The sequence below is a fragment of the Elaeis guineensis genome, chromosome 4 (assembly GCF_000442705.2).
Source record: "Elaeis guineensis isolate ETL-2024a chromosome 4, EG11, whole genome shotgun sequence".
Classification (NCBI taxonomy): domain Eukaryota; kingdom Viridiplantae; phylum Streptophyta; class Magnoliopsida; order Arecales; family Arecaceae; genus Elaeis; species Elaeis guineensis.
Genome location: NC_025996.2, coordinates 64,714,875 through 64,740,020, shown reverse-complemented (window position 1 = coordinate 64,740,020; position 25,146 = coordinate 64,714,875). Strand labels below are relative to the sequence as shown.

Genomic DNA, 25,146 nt, shown 5'->3' with positions numbered 1-25,146 from the left:
TATATATATATATATGTGTTATATATATATACATATATTTATATATATGTGTGTGTATGTAGGAGTAATTCTTTATGCATCGCCAGTGGTGTGGAAAATTCGACATGGAGTGCACCGCCTCATCCGATTGGTCGATGTTGTCACTATTTTTGAATACGTATTTAATATTTTGCAGGTTGACTTTTATGTGATGAAAATATTCCTTCCTCAGATGTCATATTTTGGTCTTGAATATCGTAATATTACTTCGGATGTCATAATTTTTTTTCGAAGAACTGGAGCATTTTCATCATTCAAATTTTCTGTGATGAAAATATTTTTATTTTTTGTAAAAAATTATGCATCCGAAGTCATATTTTGCCTCGAACATCGTAATATCACCTTGAATATCATAATATGAGAAGAAATTTTTGTCCAACTACTTTTCAACGCACATTTAATATCCGCAGATTAGCTTTTTAATTTGAAAATTTTGAATCACGAAAATATCTCTATGTTGAAAAAATTATGGCATCCGGTATGAATATTATGATATCCTGCAGGTCGAATGTCATAATTTTTTGTAAAAATAGAAATATTTTTATTATATAAAATTTTTTAAATAAAAAAATAATTTATAAATATTAAATATATATTAAAAAATAAAAATTATATGAGTCAACCGGATGAAATGGCACACTCCATGTGGCCCATGGCCCAAAATTAAAACAGGAGCGCCGGGGTCGGCCCACCGCGGAAGCCGCAGCGACTTACTTGGAAGGCAAAGGAAGCAGCTATATGCGGCCGGAAGACCAGAGCTTGCTTGTCCTCCCCCACAGCAGCAACATCTGGGCGGTCGAACAAGCCTTCAATCCGGCGGCGAATTGCACGCGCCGTGAACAGCGCCCGCCATCGAAGCTCTCAATTCAGAGAGAGCGATTGAGCAAGAGAGATGGGAGACCCGAACCTCTTCCTTGCCGTGATCTTATTCTCGCTTCTGCTCTCGTCCTCGGCGAAGGTCGTCGCCGATTCGGGAGCGGATGCTAGCGGCAGGAGCTCGGGATCGGACTTACGGTGGCAGATCCTTACCAAGCGAAACTTCTCCTCCCAGATCCGCCGCCATCCCCATATCCTCCTCATGGTCACCGTTCCATGTACGCCCTCTGCTCCCTACTCTCCCTACCTTCTCCCAGAGTTCTTTTCGTGGAATGAGATTTTTAGTGACTTGTACTAATTTTAATTTCTTTTGATTCTCGAATGATATTGATACTGCACTTTGTGATTCGAAATATGTTGTTGATGTCTCGATGTGATTGAGAGAAAATCTTGTTGAATCAAACTGGTTCGTGATGCTGTTGGGAAATATGACAACTAATCATGCTACGAAATAAGTAAAGGGAAATAATTAGGTGGCTTGGGAATTGGGATCGAGGCTCGAATTTGTGGCCCTGAAGACACTAAGGCCTCGATACGTGTGGTTGCTACTGGCGTTGAGTGACTCCAAGATACAAAACCGGCCCCTTTAATCTGCAGCGTTCTCCACTATGTGCATGCCTGCAGGGAGATGAAAAACCTATCCATATGTTTTTGCATGGGTAAATGGTTTAAAATAGATGGCAGAAAGAAAGAGGTAGGAATTTCTCTCAAGTTCAGCAAAAAAAAAGAGGACTTCCAAATATTGTAGACCCACATTAGTGTAACATTAGGCCTTGATGGTGTAGGGAAAGACTTCCTCTAACCAGCCCCCTATCTCACAACATGCCCCATAAACATCTCAAATTAACCGACCTCTACAACTTTCTAAAAGCCACTAAAGATAAAAAATAATAAGGGAAACATCGAAAGATTTAGGAATTGTAGAAAAGTGTCCTTGTGCTTTTTAGCATAAAGTTATTGAGTAAACGGATACTTTAAGCAAAATGTCATTATGTTTAAATATGAATGTACTGCAGTTAGCTGTCACATCTTTAAATAGACGTAATAAACAACTTGCAGACTCACAGAGATTCCACTAGTTTTATTTGCTAGATAACATCTAGAGTTCTAAGTTTCTCTTTTCCAGAATTAGCATCGAAACATAAACACATATGCGTGCATGTGTCTCTATGCATGCATGCACACGTACTGTGCCTGGGTTTTCTCAGATTGCTGTGTTTGACATTTGAAGACGCTTGCCAAGAAGTACTGCTCATAAGACACCATTTGGCGGTGTGGGGGGGGGGGGGGGGGGGGGGGTTGTGTAGGGTGGAGGATGTGATTGATTTTGAGCTTAAAACAGAGTTACCGACCACTGGTACCTTATAGTTATCACTACCCTTTGCTTCATGAACTAAACCAAATGAAGGATCTTTTATATTATAGGATAACATATATGCGGTGCTACATATGGTGCTTGTCACCTCTTAGAAATTATGAGAAGTGCCTGCAATGATCGTTGATATTGATAAAAGTTGTTCATTTTTCTTTTATCATAACTAGCACTCTTAATCAGCTCAGATGAATATAGTTTAGCTTCTTGGTGAACTTGTTCTTATGGTGGGGTGGGGGGGGGGGTGTGGGGTGGGGGTGGTTGTTGGGTGGGGAGGGGTGGTGTGTGGGCTGTGTAGGGTGGAGGATGTGATTGATTTTGAGCTTAAAACAGAGTTACCGACCACTGGTACCTTATAGTTATCACTACCCTTTGCTTCATGAACTAAACCAAATGAAGGAGCTTTTATATTATAGGATAACATATATGCGGTGCCACATATGGTGCTTGTCACCTCTTAGAAATTATGAGAAGTGCCTGCAATGATCGTTGATATTGATAAAAGTTGTTCATTTTTCTTTTATTATAACTAGCACTCTTAATCAGCTCAGATGAATATAGTTTAGCTCCTTGGTGAACTTGTTCTTATGGTATGGATGCTCAAGAGAAGGAGAAGTGTGAATCCATTTTGGTCATTAATGAACCATCCATGTTTGTATTCTTGTTAACAATCTTTTCCATCCATACATCAAACATTTATGATGTTCAGTTTTTGAAAACAGTATGGTATATAAATTTATTTATCAAGAATGATATGGAGATAGTATGGACTTTCTCGCAAAATGCTGAACAAACAATCCTGTGAAGGAGTTTGCATCGATGCCTAGGCCTTTCTGAAGGCATGGCCATAACTAATAAATTATCAATATGTTGTGGACCTTAGGTTAGTTGAAATCTCATATTCTTCATAGGATTAATCAAGTATCACAGTCTACAGAAAATTCATAGAAAGATATTTTGTTAGTTAAGGATTGGAGGACATTAGTCCATATCTTTGATCAAAATAAACAATGATCATAAGATATTTCTAGCATTGAAAATTGACCAACTGTGGATGCAGGAATTCCTTGTTGATATTAACATAGATATCAAGAACAAGCCTACTAGGCAAAATCACATGTTGACATGCTTAATATGTAACTATTATCTGTGGCAAATCATTTTAAATGTGGTTCTTCTCAAAGCCATGTGTCACATAGCTTGCTGATGGTTAAGCCTTATTTGTTTTTGATCATATTTTGCTCATGTACTCATTTACAAAGGGACTATATATGTTTAAGCCCATGGGAGAATTTTGTTTTTGGGAAGGATTTTATTTATCATGACTTGAAATTGAATAGGCTACTGAAACTATATAGAATTAGAATTGCTTCAAGCTACATACAATTGATTGTTAAATGAGGAAAGACAGAAAGGGCTACACGGGCAATATGTTTATATTGCTACCAAGACAAATGCTGCATTAGAAGTTGGTTGCATTTTAATGCAATTTCTCATACCAAATTGTCCATAAGATAGTCTTTCAATAAGCCTTGTCTTGATATTGTCAGTGATGGAAGAGTTTAAATTTGTTATGCTCAGTATCTGGAATTAAAGTACCCATTTGTAGCGAATTGTATCTTGGATACATACTATGCTAAAAGATCCATAGATTGCAAATGTACGTAACATTATGTCATGTGCCACCCATGTTTTGTTGTTTATAGGCTCATGCTTGGTGAATATCTCTTCGAAATGGACCGATGTATGTTGTTTCATATGTACCACAAAGAGTCAATAGTGCACAAGCCTGTATGACTAATGGATTGTTTCCATGATGGCATAACCTGTTTGTGCAGTACAATAGGCTGGGCTGATACAGAGTGATGCTGACTGACAGTGGTGGTGCAGTAATATACTAATGCATCATGCCCATGGCCTGTTGGTGTGGTACAATTGTAGGGTATGTTAGGGCATAGATGATGTTTCAATCGGGAAAGCCATTCTGTGGCCTGTGCTAGTACCTGGTTAAGTAGAATGGAGTACTGCATGGAGAGGCTAGATGAGATTCCAAAAATACAACTTTCAGTGTCAAATATAGTGAGAATTCCTACTTGTTGCTGGTAAACTGTTGATGACAAGAGTATTCTGCCATGTCAATTTAATGGACCCTAGCATTTGCACATCAACAACTGAATAGTTTTCTAGTTATTTTATTCACATCTTGTTGTTCTTATTGTTATTGTTATTCTTATTCATGATTTATTAATTTAATACTATAGCACAGATGATCCTTACCCGGGAAAGCAGAAAGAGTACCTGTTGTTAACAAAATGGAGTCTCAAAAACTCAATTATCATATTTTCAAGCAGAGCACCAGTAAAAGAACTAGAGGCCTATGAAAGTCACATTTTTATTTAAGAAAGATGGCGCCTTTGTGAGGATGTCTTTAGTCAGCCAATGCCAAGGCAAGAGAGCTAGCATCAAACCTACCCACCTAGAACCCTCCTTAATTCCTACCAAGGTTCCCATCCCTGATGATAGAAGAAAGATAAGCTAAAATGGGAGCTGGAGAGGCAGGAAGAAAGATTCTCACTTGGACAGGAGATGCGTGCAAGTTATTCTTGGAAAGGGAAGGGATAAACCCCACCTGGCTACTAGTACTATTTAAGTAAAGGGAGGAGATAACCCCACCTAGCCAACTCGAATTGTTGTCACTCACCCTTCTTCTTAGAATAAAAATAGAGCATATTGTGGCATCTTAAATACAGAGTAGCATAATCTACTCATATGTATGTATGTATGTATGTATGTCTGATGTTAGGCTCCAGGCGAGAATGTTTGAGGGGGCAGAAAAGGGTTGCTGTGCTGCGTTATTGGAATCTCAAGGTGGCTTCTTCTTAAGAGATGTTAATAACTTAATAACTTCAAGGAATTCTAAAGGTTTTTACATTATTTTTTCTTTGTTAACAGTCCCTTTTCATCTTTCAAGTTTGACCATAGTCTTTTGTAATCTACAGGGTCTGGTGAGTCACGATCCCTAATGAATGAAATAGCACATCTGATTGCTGATAAAAAAGAGAAGCTCGGCTACCTAAGACTGATGGTTGTTTATAAAAATACTGACAAGATGGTGGCTGATGTTCTTGGTGCTACTGAGGGAATAACATTATTTTACTATCACCACTCCATGTCATACAAGTACCAGGGGAGGCTTCGTTCGCAGAACATCCTATCTTCATTATATCATTTTATGTCACTTAAAGATGAGAGATTCCTCTGAAGCCCCTGCACAGTCAAGAAGACTTGCAAAATTTTTTTGAATCAACAGATAACGCCATACTTCTCCTTGAGTTCTGTGGGTGGTCAGCTAAATTGTTGCATAGAAAGAATAATGAAAATCATGAGACTTCGCTGTCTGTCCAAAATAGTTCAGAGCATGGTTTGTCATCTTAACTTATTTTGTTTCCTCTTGATTACACTTCTTTGACCATCTTTGTTTTATTTAAGCAGCAGTGCACAAGTAGGAATAAATTCTTATTTGAGTATTGACAATGTGCTCTGGAAATATTAAATGCAATGTCAACTTAAAATAGCTCAATTTCAAATAGATCTATTTGAATATCTGTTTTGTGTTAATCCTCTTATTGTATCTGAATATAAATTCTGGAATCACTGTCTCAGGGCTGTAGGCTTGAGTGGTGCCTGATCAGGTGCTTAGCCAAAATCTAAAAAGTAAACCTAATCAAACATGTGTGCTTTTTGCTATTTCTTTATTTCACATTGATAGGGTAAAATTCTCAATTTTTAAAGTTTTTATTTTGTAATTTCCTCCTTCATCTGTTTTGAATAAATCTAAAAAATTAATTTGAATTGGTTCTTCAGCTTGTATTCTTAGCTCTGCATCTTCTCCCTATATCAATCAAATATGGGCCACCTAATTGTGGTTCTCTTTTATTAAGGTGAGAGATTTGCTGTGGTTTTAAATTCTTTTATGGAGAACTTCCTAGGTGATGTTCAGGAACCTGTGTCCCATTTTCCTGCTTTGGTAAATTGCTGTGGTTTATTTTTTTTCACATGCAATTAATTTATTCTGTATTTTGGGAGTGAAAAACTTGTGCATATTTAGATTCTATTTCACTGACACAACTGTAAAATTGCAGTTGACATCATGGGTGAAAATTTTACCAGAGGAGCAGATGGGGCACTAGCATTTCACAATGCAATCCAGAAGGTGGCTTATATTTTTTCAATGAACTCAGTGAGACTGCTTTTGGAACAAAAGTTGATCGAAATGCTTCAGTTAGGAAAAGTCTTGATAACTAGTTTCTTTTGGATCAAACACAGGGTAAGGAAAATGAACTAACGTGTGGGCTCGAAGATGGGATATCTGGTTCTCATTTGCATGGTGGATTTACCTTGGCAAATCAAAGTGCTTTGAATCAAAATGAAAATAGAAGTGTTGGTTATGGGAAATCATGTACGATGGAAGAGTTTCAGCGATTTGAATCCATTTTTACGAAGTTCACAGCGATTGCAAGGGAGCATTTTCTGCCTCCAGAAAGGCAGAGGTTTGGTCTAATATCAGAGAGATCTTTGCTTCCTTTCTTAGGTGTTGGCAGTCCAGAGACATGGTTGATTATCCTTCATTCATCTGCATGCCCTAATTGTTCGGTGATATTTCAAGAAGAAGAAGATCTTAGAACAATCCTTCAAAACCACCACTCTCTTGTCATAGAGGTAATATTACTGAACTTGTTGTCTTTTTCTTTGTTAATCATCATCAAGGTTGGAAATCTTGACTATACTGTGTCAACCTGTACTGACTTCCTAATGGCCATAGGTATCATCTGGTTTGATGAACACTGAGCAGATATGGGGAGCATACTGTTTCTTGTGCTATGCTGGTATATGATCAGTATGGGTTCCATTTGTGAGACTTCAAACCCTTAACATCAACAGTTGAAATACGGCTAGAAATTTGCACAAATACAGAAATTTTTTAGACATTATCTGAAAGGGCCTAAATAATCTATCTAATACTTTTTTTCAAACCAGGCAATTTGAATATATGAATAAACATTCTCTGTGCAAGAGTGTGTCTAATAATATGCACATATTATTGGTCACTATTGTGGTTCTAGTCCATGAAGCATACGTATGCATAGGAGATGTGGATACAACATAGTACGGATACACTGAAACAAAGCATCATGAAAAATTAGGATGCAATATGAGTAGGATACGTCAAGTAATACATACTATATACATATATATGTATGTCTGTATATATGCATGCATGTATGTATACTTTTATCTATATGTACCTATATCATGCATGCAGACATGCACACAAATACAATTTATATATGTAAGGCATCTATGAAGCATACTAGGCCATTAAAATAACATAGTTCATACTTTATGTGGTGGCATTAAGTTTTACAGGCTCATCGATAGTCATCATGGTTCACCGAACTGATCCAAACCGAATGATCAGTGTGGGGAACTGGATAGTTGGCATGCTGAATCGTATTGGCGGCTTACTGGTATAGTTCTGGCATGGAATTGGGAACATTGAAGGAAAGAGAGGAAAAGAGAGAGAGGGGGAGGGAAAGGTCAGGAGGCTGTCGGAGGTGGCCGGAGGGCCACCATGGCCGCTGGAGGGCCGCAGATGACCATAGTGCATGTGAGAGGATGAATTGGAGAGAGAAAGAGAGAGAGGGAGGGAGGGAATTAGAGGGAGCGCTAGCCATGGTCAGTGGTGGTTATCTGAGGGCCGAGAGGTCCTTGGAGAGCCCTCCCCCTCCATCCATTTGAAATAAGGGCAAACCACCCCCATTTCAATCATGAAATGACAATCGATTTATTTTTTCGTAGCTTCATAGTGAAGTTGGATCCATAATTACTGGCTTCATTGCGAAGTGGTGAAGAAAATAAATCAATTACTATTTCATGATCGAAATAGGGGCAATTCACCTCTGTTTTCGTCGGACAGAGGTGGAGGGCTCTTCAAGGGCCTTCTTGGCTCTTTGGTGGCCATTGCCGGTCATAACTAGCTCTCTCTCTCTCCTTCCGTCCCTCCCTCCCTCTCTCTCTCTCTCTCACTTTTTCTCTCTCCAATTCACCCTCTCCCGCACACCATGGTCATTCATGGCCCTCTGTGGCCCTCTGGCGGCCACTGCTGTGGCTAGCCTACCTCTCCCTCTCCTTTCCTCCTTCCCCCCTCCACTTTCTTTGCCATGTCAGTTTGGGCCTGGTTCGGCCCAGTATGGGGGCATACCAAACTATACCACTGGTCGTCGGCATGGCGTCTGGTTGTAGTTCAACAAACCTTGATAGTCAATATTCCATAGATCATTCATGTAGGATGGGTTGCCGAAGAATTTGAGATGGGATCAAAGTATGTCTAGATCAATTAGGTCTTGGAAACAATTGTCTAAGCAAAGTAATAGTCCAAGAAAATGGTATTCCTTGGCCTCATGGCCCACAACAATGGCAACACTTCGACAAGAAACTTGAGCAGCATTCTGGCTAATCAATATGTAATGCTGGATGTGTTCCAAGCCTCCATTAAAGCACTTCTAAAATAAATCCAAGCATGAACTGCACCACTCTGAACCACCCATTTTGGCGCGTATGATACCATACCGGTCGGAATCAATACAAAAATCGTACTCAGGTTGGTTGGGGTCTTGTATTAACCCATACTGAGGTGTATCGGGGCACATATTGACCTGTGCTAAGGTGCACCAAGATAAAAAGTGAGAAATGGTGTGAGAGTTTTCTTGGTATGGGGTGCACATTATACTGACCCATATAGTATCGAATTGGTAATGTACTGGTATGATATCCGATATCAAGACCTTGAATCCAAGACTTGATGGATCAATTGAATTAGCCTTGGCTCTAGGACAACATACAATCTGCTGCCAAATATGGTGCTTGTGGTAGGCTGGTACATGACTTGGTTCCTGTGTTTAGTCACCAAAGTGATATAGAAGACTCTGGTGATGAATAAGATGACCCCTATAGGGTTCTTCGCACTTGGGTAGTGCCAGGATCCTTGTGCCCGTCTGCATTGCCAGCCCTATGACCCAAGACTCAATAAGAGCCTTGCAACGAGATGCAAACATTGCTTATGTTATGGTTCCCTTGGGTCTATTCTTGATTTGGGTTTGGGGAACATCTAGGCAATTGCCTTCGTGGATCTAAAAGTGCTCACAAGGCGCATATAAAACGATAAGACCAATAGATATTAAATTATCCTTCAAGAAGATGCTAGACATGAGCAACATCGTGATTCTGATTATTGCATAAAGATCGACCTTCTGGTTTTCAATGGTCAATTAAATGTTGAAGACTTTCTTGATTGGCTTTCTACCATTGAAAAGTTCTTTAATTATATAGAGATTTCTCGGTCGAAGAAAGTTAATCTTGTTTCCTACAAATTGAAGGGTGGTGCCTCAACTTGCTGGGAATTGCTGCAATTCCCAGCAAGTTGGAGTGACCATGGAATCAATTAATGAGCAACGCTAGTATACCAGAAGCATCATGAAGTGTGCCACCAAAAAAAAAAAAAATCAAGAAAAGATTGTTATTCAATTACTCCATCCCACCTACAACATGAGAGTCAAGGAAATAGACAAGCCTAAACATAAAGGTGAGTAGCAAATAATCAAGATACCTCTTAAAATTCTTATGCTCATCCTCAGCCAACAAACTGTTATGGGTGCAATCAACTTGGGCATCAATCTAATGAGCGTCCTTAGATAAAAGACGTTAATCTATAAACCCCTCTTGATTAGGAAGATGAGCAGGTTGAAGAAGCTGCTCCATCATTGGATGATAATGATGCAGAATATGCCTGTTGGCATGATGGTGATAATGTACCATAGCCGTATGTGGTAGTAAGAACCTTGCTAACACCTACACTGGAGGATCTACAACAGCATAATATATTTCATACCCAGGGCACTGTCAACAACAAAACGAGTGATATGCTTATTGATGGCAGCGGTATCAAGAATATTGTATCTCGTTTCTTGGTAGACAAGTTATAGTTGAAGACATAGAGAGTCACCCTCACTCGAGAAGACTGGTTAGATCAAGAAGGTTGGCAAAACAAACGTAACCGAACAATCCCAAATCTCTTTCCTCTAAAGGAAAAGTTTATAAGGATGAGGTGGTTTGTGATGTGGCAGATATAGATTCATGTCATATTTTGCTTGGTCACCTGAGGGCTGTGGCATTATGATAGAAATTCCACTTACAGGGAAAGGGTAATCCTCATGTATTTTACAGGGATTGAAAGAAGGAATCCACTAATCCTTGTGGCAGTGGGTCGTGAACCATGGTACCAAATTTGTCAAGTAGAGGAATGGTCATTCCTATCTATGAACAACATTTTAGAGGAGTCAAAGGAAACAGGTCAAATTTATGCCTTGGTGGTAAAGGGTCAGGTTTTTGAGCCTACTAAGATACCTGAAAAACTAGATCTTTGACAGTGGAATTTAAATAGTTAATGCCTGATGATATTCCTGATGGATTACCTCCTATGAGGGACATCCACCATCGTATCAACCTCATCTGGTGTAGTTTACCAAAAACCAACTTTGCAACATTACAGGATGAGCCCAAAGGAGAATGTAAGAATGAGTTGGTTCAGAAGGGCATGATTAGTGAGAGTATGTGCCATGTGCAGTTCTAGCTTCATTGTGACCCAAGAAAGATGGTGGTTGGCATACATGTGTTGGTAGCAGGCCATTAATAAAATCACTGTGGAGTACAGACTTCCTATACCTCAGTCGGAGGGATATTCTGGGCATATGTTAGAGGGAGCTTGATTGCATTCAAATATAGGTTTGAGATGTGGCTATCATCAAATTAGGATCAGATGAGGGGACTAGTGGAAGTCAGCTTTTTAGAACCAAGGATGGGCTATATGAATGGTTATTAATGCCTTTGGACTATCAAATGTACCAATCATGTTTATGAGAATAATGAGTCAAGTGCTTAGACCTTTTATCAGAAAATTCATGAATCATGATAGTGTACTTTGATGATGCATTGGTTTATGGACAGAGTGAGGAAAAGCATGTTTCCCATCTTAGAGAGGTGCTAACTGTGGTTAGGAAAAAAAGTTTTGTACTAATTTAAAAATGCAGTTTTATGACCGGAAGTACTGTGTTTTTGGTCTTTGTGGTGAGTGCTCAGCACATCCATGTTCATCAGTAAAAGGTGAAAGCTTTTATGGAGTGGCCTACACCAAAGACTGTTAGTGAAGTAAGGAGCTTTCACGGACTTGATGCATTTTATTGCAGATTTCTTAGGAATTTCAGTGCTATTATGGCTTATCGCAGAGTTATTGAAGAAAGGAAAATTTCAATGGAATGAGGAGGCAGAGAAAAGTTTCGCATTGATCAAAAGAAGCTTTCTATTGCTCTTGTTTTAACATTGCCAAATTTGAAAAGCTATTTGAAGTAGAGTGTGATTCATGTTATGTTGGAATTGGAGCTGTCCTATCACAAAGAAGACCAGTGGCCTTTTATCTTGAAAAGTCAAGTGATGATTGTAAAAAGTGGTCAATATACGTGTTAGAGTTTTATGTTGTCTTTAGGCTTTGAGATATTAGAGTCATTATTCAATACAATAAGAGTTTGTGCTCTACATAGATTATCAAGCATTGAAGTTTATTGTTAGCTAACATGCCATTAACTGCATGCATGTTAGATTGTTAGAGTTTCTACAGTGATATAATCAAAGGTTTGTTGACTCGGAACTGGATCCCATGCCGGCTGGACGATGATACGACTCAATATGCTCTTGTGCTGGATTGTATCGGGTTCGGATTGACATGGAAATGAAAGCAGGGGAGAGAGGGAATCGGAGAGGAAAAGAGAGAGAAGGGGGGAGGGAGGGAGAGGAAGGGAAGGAAAGGGAGGCCAGCAGAAATGCTGGCGGTGGCCACTGAAGGGCCGTGGAGGCCTCCGGGGCTCCACACTCCCTGAGAGAAGAATAGAGAGAGAGAGATAGAGAGAGTGGGAAGGGAGAGGAGCGGATAGAGGGGAAAGCGGTGAGGAGGCCATCAGAGTGTGATTGAGACCCCTGGATAGTGAAAGTCGGCACAATGGCATATTGCCGAATTCACTATGAAGTCAAAAAATAAAAAAAATTATGAAACGAGTCTCGACGGCCCTTTGATGGCCTTCCTGTTGCCTTCCCCTCTGTCTGCTCCTTTCCTTTTCCCCCTCTCTCTATCACTCTCTCTATTCTTCTCTCATTGAGGAGGGCGGAGCCTTGGTGCCGTTGGCCTTTCCCTCTCCTTCCCTGCCCCCCTCTCTCTTCCTCTCTTTCCTTCTCCCTCATTTTATTTTCGCTGGCATTCTGAATCGAGCACCTGAACCACACTGGGAGGCTGCTAGTATGGTTCAGAGCGGTTCGGCATTCCATGGACATAATTATATATTGAAGCATAAATCCTGTCAACAAAATAGTATTGCAGTTTCCTTGAGCGGAAGAGTGCCAGTATTGGTCACAATGATTACTGAAGTTACAGGATTCGAATGTTTGAAAATTTACATATAGAAGATGAGGATTTCAAGGCCGTGCCGAGCATCAAAGTAGTCAAAGAACAAGGAAATAAAAGTGCGTGCATAAATTGTAGCCAACAACTCAAGGATTTTTAGAGTCAAAACATGAAGACTACACACAACACAAATAATAAGTAGAAAAATTATTAATAATAAAATAATTAATTTTTTGACTAGAAAATTTGGCTCCTTGTAGACTTCCAGGATTTCTAATCCACTTTCTTTTTCTTCTATCTTTCCCTTGATTCACCATTCTATGGGACTTTCACCCCTTGGCAATGAGAACTATGGGAATTTATAACTGCTTTCCTCTGGTTTTTATATTGACAAAATTACAGATGTACCCTTCAGGGAGCGCCTTTAGTTCATTCTCACTCCCAGTTCTTATTTCATTTTGATGGTTCCTGATTCATTTGTTTCTCGAAAGAGGGTCTGCCTTTCGTAATTGTATGATCACACTTTTGAAACCCATTTATGATTCATTCCACTAATGAACTATTTATTCAATTACTTTCATGTTAATTATATTATTCACATAGATATACAGTCGTCTTATTACACTTAAGAGCAGTACATGTCGTGCAATTCATTGTATCTTTTTGACTTGTTCTGTTTATGGAATTGATGCACACTCAAGCTTCTTTGTGACTCCATTTTGCTCAAGGTGGTTCCCTAGTTTTTATTATGCAATGTTACTATTTCTTATATGCTGTAAGATTATTTGAATAATGTATATTGCAACATCACATACTCTTTTTCCTTTTAGCTTGATGCCGATGGACACAATCTTGAGCCTGCATTTCCATCAGACAGGCCTTCAATCATTCTTTTTGTTGATAGATCTTCAGAGTCATCAAAAGTTAGAGGAGAGAGCAAATCATCTCTTGAGGTTCTTAGAAAGTTTGCATGGTACAATCAGATTTCCTACCAGAGAGTTTCAGGACTGGATGGCAGTATTTCCAGGAGTTCCTCTGGACAAGCTTCTTTTGGAATGTGGAGCAGAAGTATCTCAGATGCCTTGGGCCATCGCACTCGTAAAGATAATCTGGTATCTAAGATGGTAAAAGTCAAGGATAACATGGCTATTATGATAGTAAATGAAGGTGAAGGTATTTCATTGAAAAACACTGCTTCTGACAATCAAGGTAATTCTGTGTATAATATTTTAACACATCTACTTCACCAGAAGGAACATGCATTGAAGACTAAAGAAAGCAAAATAAGTATATTAGCAAAGGAAGTTGGCTTTCAGCTTTTGTCTGATGATTTTGAAGTGCAAGTAGTAGAACCATTGTCATCAAATGAAAACGATCAATCTGCAGACATGATTAAGAGCGATGTGACAAGTCCAAAGGATCCAACTTCAGAGTTACTGAAAGAATCTGTTGAGCCATATGTCAGCATGAATGATGCTGATCATTCGGATTCTCCTAATATTACTGCACTGGATGAAGGGAAGCAACCTGAAGCTATAGATATGGAAACTGATATTCAGCAAACTCAGGAAGCAGTCACTTATGAATTTGAAACTGACAAATTTTCCACTAGGTTAGACAAAGAGGTTAAAGTTGATGTAGGTGTTTTCAAAAGTTGTGACCAGAAATGTTGTAACCAAGAGGAATGGGGATCGTTCACAAGTCATGCTGAAAATTCTTTCCATCTGGAGAAGAAGTCACCAAATGCTATGGAATACATAAAAAAAGAGCAAGTTGAGCATACTGATTGTCGCTCAAACGAAACATATTCGAGTGAAGTTGCACCGAATTTGACAAGTATTTCTAGCCTGGATGTTTCAGGGAATGATGTAGCTGAGAATAAGAAACCCATGATCATAAGCAATGCAGATAAGCTGCATGATCAGCGCCAACCTTTTTTCAGCTCGTTTTTCTTTTCTGATGGTGGTTATCAGCTACTACAAGCCTTGACAGGAGGGTCTAAAATTCCATCTTTGATAATACTTGATCCAGTTCGGCAGCAGCATTATGTATTTTCTGAGGAAACAGAGATTAGCTATAGCTCTCTACTTAATTTTGTGGACAAATTTGTCAGTCAAAGTCTTACTCCATATCAGCGTTCGGCATTGTCTACTCACAGTTCAAGGGAGACTCCAAGGCCACCATTTGTGAACCTGGATTTCCATGAAGCTGATTCTATACCCCGAGTGACGGCCAACACATTCTGTGAACTGGTTGTAGGTTTTGAGTCTTGTGAAACAGGAAATGGAGTCTCATTCTCCAACACTGAAAATTTCTTATCTGCTTGGAAATTGGATGTTTTGGTGCTATTCACTGCTTCCTGGTGCGGATTCTGCCAGCGTATGGAACTGGTCGTGCGTGAAGTATACCGAGCTCTTAAAAGCTTTATGAATATGCCAAAGACTCAAGCTAAAGATGTTGATCCCATGCAAATCAAAGGTACTATTTGGTGCTGTTCTTATGTGGGTGTAACATGTCATTCACATCATGAATCTTGGCAGTAATTTTATATTGACTTCCTTCTTTTTAAGTTTAGTTTGTAACATGTTTTACCTTAAGAAATGGACAGTACCCCTAAAGATATCAATATGAAAACAATGTTTAATATGCTTAGCTAGAGAGATAGGTTGATGCTGTGGGGAGAAAAAAGTGGGGTGGGTGGGGTGGTTAACTTGATCATGTTTTCTTGCAGATGATACCTAACTGCATTAAGAAAATCAACAGCGTCACCTTGGATATGCACCTCATTTGTAGCATGAGATGAAAAAAAAAATGATAGAACTTTAGCTTAGAATATGACACAAGTTCTGGAGAGCCTTCCTTGTAGGATGCAATGTCTTTGTAACCAAATATGTAATAAATAGACTGATAGAGCACTAATACACTTGCTTGTCTAGTTCAGTATGCTACGGTTTTGTTATTAGTCTCAGCTTGCTACTTCTAATTGCAGTTCAAGCAGCTGTAAATGATGTTAACTCTTCACAATCACTCATACGATGTGCCGTTTCTTCCTTTGTGTTCCACATATGCGACATCATTTATTGCAGAGATGATTATAATTCTATTCTGAGTAATTATCTGATATTTACAAATGGCACACTGTTTTAAAAGTACTGAGATATTATAATGTTCCTTATTTTGGCCTTTTAAATTTTACTTCGTCGGGAAAAGCCTAGATGGTTGTGAAATTTTACTTTGTAAAGTGGTGCGCTGCAATGCTGCATCAAATTTCCATTCATACATACAATTGGAACCCATCTTGTCACACCATGATATTTATGTCCGCTAATAATTTATTACTTGTCTAGCAGATAAGAAAGAGGATTTTGCTTTGCATGGGCTGCCATCTATACTTGTTATGGACTGCACGCTAAATGACTGCAGCTCATTCTTAAGATCAATGGGTGAGGTAATTATTGTAAATTTTGTTCTTAAATCAATATTTTTGTCGATGAAATTTTGCTCTTAAATCAATATTTGTGTTGATTGACTTGCTTTTTACATCTGTGCGTGCGTGTGTAGCTTTCACATAGTTTTGTAGATGTTTGTTACCTTTTCTTTTAAAGTAACTTCATGTTTAAATAATTATTACTAATACAAAGACTTTATATCATTTCTTGATTTAAATGAAATAATGATTGAATGGACTTGCAAATGTTTTCTAAAAGTCAAGAGGCTTACCAGTTTAATTAGTGTTAAAGATCTTAGAAAGTTAATTTGATATATCCATTGATGGGGATAAATCTATGTAGGAGAAGGGGTCATGCATGAAGACATGCAAATGTGTGGTGAAATTGTTGCAACTAGAGATTTAGGACCTGGTTGGAAGCCTACAACCTTACCTGCCTGCCGATGAGCTATGATGCAGTCATCCCTCCTAATTGGTGGCTGCTTTTGGTGCTGTAGAAATAACTTGAGCTGCAGGCTATCTGCAGCTGAAGCCCAAACTGCAGCAACTGGAAGAATTCAGGCCTGATTTAGGTCCAACTCTGTTCGAGATCTCACCATATCTGTGAGAGTGCAGCATAACACCTCACTCGAGACCTCTCCATGATACACTTCATTGTTGTCAAGGATTCAGGTCCCAGTGTGACATCTTGTGGGATAATGGGATTGTGGTACTATTCCATGTGTTGGGATAGGACATCTCACCATCATCCTAGAATCCCGATCGGGATATCTTGGGACGTCCCTCAATAATACTCTCGTCCCTGTCCTTCACCTTTTTCCCTATTGTCATGCCTTCACACTCCCTCTCCCCACCCAATTCCCTCCTTCCTTTCAATTCTAGCCATCTATCTGCCAAAACCTCTTGGCCACTTGATCTCTGCCCCAAACCCCCTTCCTGACCACCTCTACGATTGGACCCAACATGTCGACAGTATATCCTCAGGTCTCTAGGAAGCAAATGGTTCAGGTGGGTGTGCACTGGCCTCACCATCTTTGCCTCAAAATCAGTAGCTTTGGCTGGTCATTGGGAGGGAGGACTAGCAGAACATCTCGCTGTTGGTTAACTTGCCACCCCTCATGGATGTAGCATTGGGGCTCTGATGCATTGTGGGAAGCCTTTCTCAAATCCTATTTTCTTCTATGCCGTCTTCCCACGCCCCAATAGAGTCAAAAGTTTTTCTTTTCTGACCGCACTTTTTAAATCGAACTTATAGACTAAAAAACTCTGTGTTAATCATGCCTAATAGCACCCTAGATGACAAACACATCTTTTAAAGATTAGTTTCTTCATATTTTGTTATTTATGATTTTGCTTCCTTGAAAAGGTAGTATTTACATAATTGTAGTTTTGAATCTTTTGATTTTTAGATGTTATCATTCATTAACTTTGGTTAATGAATACTGTTCAATTATGAATCAATATTAGCAAATATAAAATTAAAATTGCAAAAACATTTATTCATTAAGTCCAAAAAATATTTATAACAATTAAGTGTTAGGGTAAGCTCAGTGCGTCATTTACTAGGTAACTGCATCTCTTGTAAAGTTGTAATTGCATCTGACCCAAACAGTTTCTGTAGGTTTACAGTATTTCTAGCTACAGCCCTCCAAATACAGTATATTCAACCACATGAAACTGACATTCGGTTCCTGCTGCATGCAACTTGAGCTGCAAATTCAGAGTTCCAAACAGCCCCTTAATTGAACCTTGAAGTTTGACTATCTTAATTGATCAAAAGGAACAATAATATTGAACCAATTGTTAAAAGAAGAAAAGAAAAACATATGACCAAATAGGGCATATGACCAAATAGGCCATAAATATCCCTGATGGCTATACATACTAGTTAATTAAGGGTGCATATATATCCTAATCGATAATTCAAATGAAGCCACACATAAACCGAACCAAGGGTCCGTATATATTCGAATTGATAACTTGATCAGTTCAATTATACCACTAAGCTAGAGATTACATCTGTCTTTCAATTATGGTATGATTATAAATTTGAAATAATTTCACAAATGCCATATGGAATATTTATTTAAAAGATACAAAAGAAATAAAACAATGTAGAAAGGTTTCTAATAAGAACAAAATTGCAAGTCAGAAGACATGTATGTGCTCATATGTCTAATAGAAATCAAAAGAAAAAAATCAAACTACGACATAAACTAGATAACTCAGAAAAGTAAGTCGAGACCTTTGCAACCAATCATAGACTTGAAAATATATAACAACTCCAAAATAATATTGTCGAAGTCAAAAAGGCGCCTTTTGATTCAGGAGTATCATTGGACCCACTGTGGACTACATTGGCTACTTCAAGTAGGTTTGGATGGGGACTTGGAGCAAGATCTATTGCAACCAACACTTGATTGCAAATCCAACTTCCAGAGGCCATACTTTCTCAGAATTCATGGACCTATATACAGTATATCCAAATTCTCACGAACATTGGTGAAATTGAAAAAATACCACCCATCAGAATATACTTAGAAAGATGGTTTATTATATGAAGGGGAACGTAATGTGTCCTGCAAGCTACTGATCTGGTACATTAAGTTCTAGAGCCTTGTACTTCTAAGATTGCAGGACATTTTGGAATGGAGAAGATACTAATTAAAGGAGATATATCTGTTGGCCCAGGCTGCAACAAAACTTGGCTCGGTTCATTAAGACTTGTGTACCATGTAGCATGTAGAAGCCCTTAAATAGAATGTTGGGGTGGTATACACCCTTGCTAGTTCCTAGCAGACATCGGGAGAGTATCTCGATAGATTTCGTGAGAAGATTGTTGAGGATGAGGCGTGCCTTGATTATCTGTATGTGGTAGTTGATTCTTTTAGCAAGATGGTGTGTCTAGTTCCCTACAAGAAGGTTGCAGAAGAAACAGCAACATTTCAGCATCTTTCAAAAAAAAATTGGCTTGTCTTCCATTATTTCATATGGGGAAAGTTGTTCCTGAGTAATTGCTATATATTGTCAGGGGGGATGAGGGATGCTGGATTGAAGAGGAGCATTACCTTCTGCTTACAGACAGATGGATAGATGGAGATCGTGAATCAGACATTGATGTCTCTCCTTTGAGGCTATAATTCCAAGCATTAGAAGACTTGGGATGATAGCTTGCTTTCCAGTTCGCCTACAACTATAGTTTCAAACATCATCAAAATAGGACGGTGTGATCATTATCATATCATTTTAGTATGAAACTGGCACCACTATGGGTGCTGGGATGCCAAAACAGGTGTATTGTCTATAGTAGTGCCGACCGAACCGGTCAGTACCAATGGTTTTTCAATTTCTTTTTGAAAATTGTCAGCTTTGGTACATATTGTCGGTGCCAATGTCATATCAGTATTGTATCATTTTGATGGAAAATGTTAAGGGTTTGGGTACTAGTGTTTAAAACATTTGCTACAATGGAGCTATCCACAATTCTACCTAAAGGTCGCTTTTTGAAGTATGTTTGGGATATTTGCCATAGAGTCCATATGACCAAGAGATTATGGTTGCTATCAAGCCAAAAAAACAAGGAAATGAGTGACTAGGCATGAGCTCGAAGATTCTAGAAAAGATCAGGAAGGTACATTGGGAGATTGAGGCTTAGCTGCCTGTCACAGCAAAGGTACAAGCATCGACATTATGAGCGTTATGTGCAACTTCCAAGAGGTGGAGCTTCTCTGGTTTCTCCCAGGGAAAGAAAAACTGAAGGGTGAAGGAGAAAAGCTGAAATCAATTCATTATGGTTCCTTCAAATTTCTGAAGAAGATTGGGCAGAATGCCTTCCTGCTTGACTTCCATGTTGAAAATGTGAATCTGTTGGAGCCTTCCATGTTGGATGAAGACCAAGGGCAGGAACCAGTGCTACAAGAAATGGATAATTTATGGATGGAGCTAGAAAAGCTACTAGCTGATGTTTGCATTTTTAAAGTTAAGGTTACAGAGACCAGGCACAGGAGGATTGAGTCTTTTCAAAAAGGTGGGAGAGGTCAGCTTCCCATCAAAGCCAGTTGTTCGACTGCAAGACAGGGAAGCAGTCAAGCAGATGTTTCGCATCTCTAGTGTTGATTTTGCAAGAGCTAAATTCCCTAAACAAGGGAAGCAGTAATCCAGGAGGATCATCAGACCTGTTGCAGACCCTAAAAACTTCAGGTAGGTTTGGACAGGGTTTTGAAGCAAGTTCCACAACATCTAACACTCAATCGTGAACCCCAAATTTCAGATGCCACACCTTTCTCGTACAACTTTCAATTGTGAAATAACTTGGCTTTTTTTATTTTTTTTTATTTTTAATCTCTGACTTTTTTGATGGAAACTTCAATTTTCCAAACTTGGAGTGAAATAGTTGACATTGCCTTTGCACTTCCATGAAACTTATGTCTTTATGTACATTCATTGGTTTTGTTGATGGTCCTAATAGCTTTCCAAGTTCTTTTCTATCCCATATAATTGCAAGTCAACGTAGTTATGTGCATTCAAAGTTTCACTAACTAATTTGATCGACAACGGCCTCCTCTCTAATGTGTGGCTGGATGTTTTTCATGCTCCTGGCCTCTTTCCTGATGGTTACATGTTAGACAAACTTTTATAAGTTATGATTTTCTATTATTGAAATTAGAATTCTGAATCTTACCACATTATTTGTGTTAAGTGCATACCTGTTTTCGTGCTTTAGGAATTAGTTCTACAAGATTGTTTATTGATATAGTGGCTAATGCATCCATGATTGAACTTGAACTATTGAGATCATGTAAATTTCCAGGGCAGGACTTGATGGTGAATGCATTAGTGGATATATCAGGTCAGAGTGTTTCATTTACTCAAAGTCTAAATGATTCATATGCTTCCTTGTTAATGCAAAAAGGCGTAGATCGTTATAATCTATTTATCTTGGTGTTGTTACCTCATTTTGTGCAATATTGGAATTTGACTGGGTCAAAGTACTATTTCAGATTCTAACCATTTCATTGATTTGTATTTTGATGCATACAGAAGGAACTTTACCCAGCACTGTGGCTATTTCCAGCAGAGAACAAGAGTGCTATTTATTATGAAGGTGATATGTCAGTCATTGACATCATGGAATTTCTAGCATCTCGTGGAAGCAATTCTCACTATCTAAACAGGAATAAAGGTGCTTGTATCTTCTCTTTGGTCTACCAGCCTATTTATATCGGCTTAGACACATACACAAAATCTTGAATAGAGTATTAAGCATACTCATGTGGGATACTTTTGTTTACCTATTTGTCTTTTGAGCTGCATTTAAATTCGAACTATCATTTTTCTGAAGTTAGATAAACATATGAAAGATCCTCAATAAAGCAATTCTATTCATCAAAACCTGTTATGATGTCTAATAAGTATATTTGAGGAAATAAATGTATAATACCTGATGAAATGTCGCTAAGCATTGGTCATGGACATTGTGTTACAAGTAGCAAGTGGCTTTTTTTTTCCTCTCATGTATATGGATCTTTTTCAAACCTTTAGCATGCTTTTACCATGCCAACCAATAGAAATTACATGAACGTGGAAAGGAAACTTTGTGTCACCTTTCTAAGATGGATCATTGATCTTATTTATTTGCCAATTTTGATATGAGGCCACATAATTGTTATATGCGATCACCTTGGTGTTTGGTGGCTTCTTTGGCAATATGTATGTATGCATGCATGCCAAACATGGAAGCTGCATCGGTGAAAAATTTTAGCTTATAAAGATATGCCAGTATTTCAGCCTAAAAGTGAACCTCCCTGAGCCATATGAATGCAGAACATGAATAAACTAGACCAAGTGCTATTGTACCATTAGGGCAGGGGACCTGGTTTCTGTAAAAGCAAACTCAGAGGGAGAAACACAGCAGCACAACATACAGAATTTGCACTCATGGAATGAGTCAGAATGAGAAAGAACAAGGAGGAAAGGCAAGGAGTGCTTCACTTTCTCGCTTATCATAGTCCCAGACCATCCTTCTCAACCATTTATGCCACCTCTCACATGCATAGCACATGTTTAACTCTATTGACAGACACACCAATGATTGGAGTACTACTCATGCCAGCTTGATACTGGCTGGGGACTGTACAAGGGACCTAGTACACCCGTCTGTGGCAAACCAGGTTTGAACTAGCCCACATTGCCCAATTTGAAGGTGCATGAACCTATACCGAGCCATATCAACCTGTACCAACCCCTTACTGAACCCTATGCTTGCTACCTGTACTGGTCCATACCAGGGCATAAGGTGTACTGTATCAAATCGGTACTGAACTAGCACACTATGTAGAGGCATGGAGCACTGAATTGACTCCCTTATTTGGAGTTTACCAACACTATACCAAGATAGTACCAATATGGGATCCGGTATTGAGATCGTGAGCCTTATTTGCTACCAATGATTCAAGTCCCGGTGGGACGTCCCATGGGACATCGGGACAGGGTTCCATTCCATGTATTGGGATAGAACTGTTCTGCCATCATTTTGGTGTCTCAATTGGCCCATCTTGGGACATCTCCAGTCCCAAGTGTTAGGATGGGGTGGGACAGCGATATATCCAGTTCCATGGTAAAATTGGAATAGCCCCATCCCACAAGATTCAAAACCTTACTTGCTACACTTTTTTTTGTGATATGTTTTGCTCATCTTAACAATGATATCTTCCTTTGGGGTAGATTCTTAAGCTATCCGCTAACACTGTTAATACTTAAGAATGAGCATAGGTAACCAGCAAACACTCTAGCCTTTTCTCCTTGTTTCTTTTCTTGTTCTTCTGTTTCTGAATCTCTAAGTTTAGTTTTACAGAAACCATGTTCCCTGCCTTAATCAGTGAAGTTCCACTTGATCTTTTTTATTCTTGTTCTTCATTCATATGGGTTCAAGGAGGTTCACTTTTATGCTCAAATTCTAGAACATCTTTCATGAGCTAACATTTTTCTTTGATGCAGTTTCAACTTTAGCTGCTATGTCGGAGACAGCCAGTGAATTGTCTGCCACTTCTATTTTTGTAAGCTGTAGTACTCCTATAGCTCATACTCCTAAGTTGAGCTAATCCTGGACTTGACATTTACTGGAACTTATAAGAAACAACATAAAATATCACTTTTCTAAGTTTTGATCCATGGATAAGAAACTTCTTTTTGCCAGATAAACCCCTTTATGCTACAACCTACAAGTTAAGATGATTATGGCACATGATTTCATTCATTAGTTACTTTATAAATCAAATTGCCAGTTAGAGATGGATGCTTTTTGGATCATCTTTTTAAGGTAAATAAAATGGCATTACTTGGATTTTCAATCTAACTTCAGATAAGCAAGTTTACAAAGTAACATAGAGAGATTTGAATTTATATGGCTCAACAATTGGGCCGGTGCAATGGTTGTAATTATGCTAGAAAATATTGGGATCTTCCCTTTTCATCCCAAATAAAGTTGGGCCAAAATTTTTTCTTAAAATTTGCTGAAATTCTGAATATATTCTTTTGCTGCTGATTTTTAGGAATTCTATCAGTACATTTTGTAGTTTAACATTAATAAAACGTCTATGTCTGAAATTGGTAGGATTTTTGTGGACGCATGGAAGGAAACAAAGCATGAACAAAGCAACCTTACATGACGTATCTTCTTTATCAGTTCATAAGCAAGCGCATTATGCTGAAGATGAGCACAAACAACACCTTCTTCATGCAGAAATCAGAGCAAATGCTGACCTTCCTACTGAATCCCATACATCAGGAAACTTTCATGATGGATACAAGCATGTAGATGTAGGAACAATTCTTGCCGCCACTGATAAGCTCATCAATGCCTTTCCATTTGATAGCTCCACCGTGCTTATTGTGATGGCAGACCAAAAGCAGGGATTTCAAGGTATGATCACCAATAAGCGTATAAGCTGGGATGTTTTTAAGGAATTAGACAAGGATCTGGAGCCTCTAAAGCAGGCTCCTCTTTTCTATGGTGGTCCAGTCATGGCTCATAGAATGCCCCTTGTTAGCTTGACGAGGAAAGAGTTAGAGGGGTATACAAAAGTTGTGACAGGTATTTACTTTGGCAATCCTGTGGCTACAAGCCTCATAATTGAACAGATCAAATCAGGAGATCATACTGCCCTTGATTATTGGTTTTTTCTGGGTTACTCAAGTTGGGCATATAACCAACTTTTTGATGAGCTGGCGGAAGGAGCATGGAATTTGAGTAAATCCCCAACTGAATACCTAGACTGGCCAGATAGCTAAAATTACATTTTGTGCAAAGTTCTTTGATTTCAGGGAAGGAACACTTGCCCATGGAATCTTCCGTTAAAGAATATGAAAGAGTTCTGGAGTTGTGGCTATAGAAAGAGTCAACATGAGCTAGGATGAAGAGGTTAGATTATAGAGTTTGTGTTTGTGTGACGGACATTTTTTGTAACCACCCCATTCCTTGGAGGTCTGTTACCTTGGAATTTTCCAAATGAGATGTCCAGTGGTACATGCAATTTTTGTTAAGAAAATGTGCTGATTCTTTCATTTTGCCAGCTTAAGCCTATGTATCATCTTCCACAAAATTTTTTAAGTCTTACGTTTCATTCTTTAAGAACAATCCTTGTACTCTTGTTATAGTTGCATTCTGGCACAGTATTGGTGTACATATTGTTAATATCCTGATTATAGTGAGCATAATGTAATTTAATGTTAATTTTGAATTACTGCTAAAATTTCAAATATATAAATTTAGTGGTATAGTAAATTTTGAGATAAATGGTAAATTACCTAAGTAAAATGAAGACAGGAATTTCTCTATTTGCCACATGTTATAGCTATCAATTAACTCCAAATTTTGAAAATGATTTTTTTTTAGAAGAACCATCA

The 25,146-nt window shown here is 38.6% G+C and overlaps 1 protein-coding gene across 1 annotated transcript; it reads left to right on the top strand.

Moving 5' to 3' along the window:
- Positions 1–738: 738 nt before the first annotated feature.
- LOC105061525 (uncharacterized) lies at positions 739–24,896 on the top strand. The gene is given in 9 exon segments (XM_010945605.4): positions 739–1,133; positions 5,287–5,538; positions 5,541–5,708; positions 6,430–6,500; positions 6,614–7,006; positions 13,625–15,272; positions 16,145–16,242; positions 21,283–21,424; positions 23,855–24,896. Coding segments are annotated over 9 exon segments (3,651 nt in total). The 5' UTR covers positions 739–931; the 3' UTR covers positions 24,532–24,896.
- Positions 24,897–25,146: the final 250 nt, after the last annotated feature.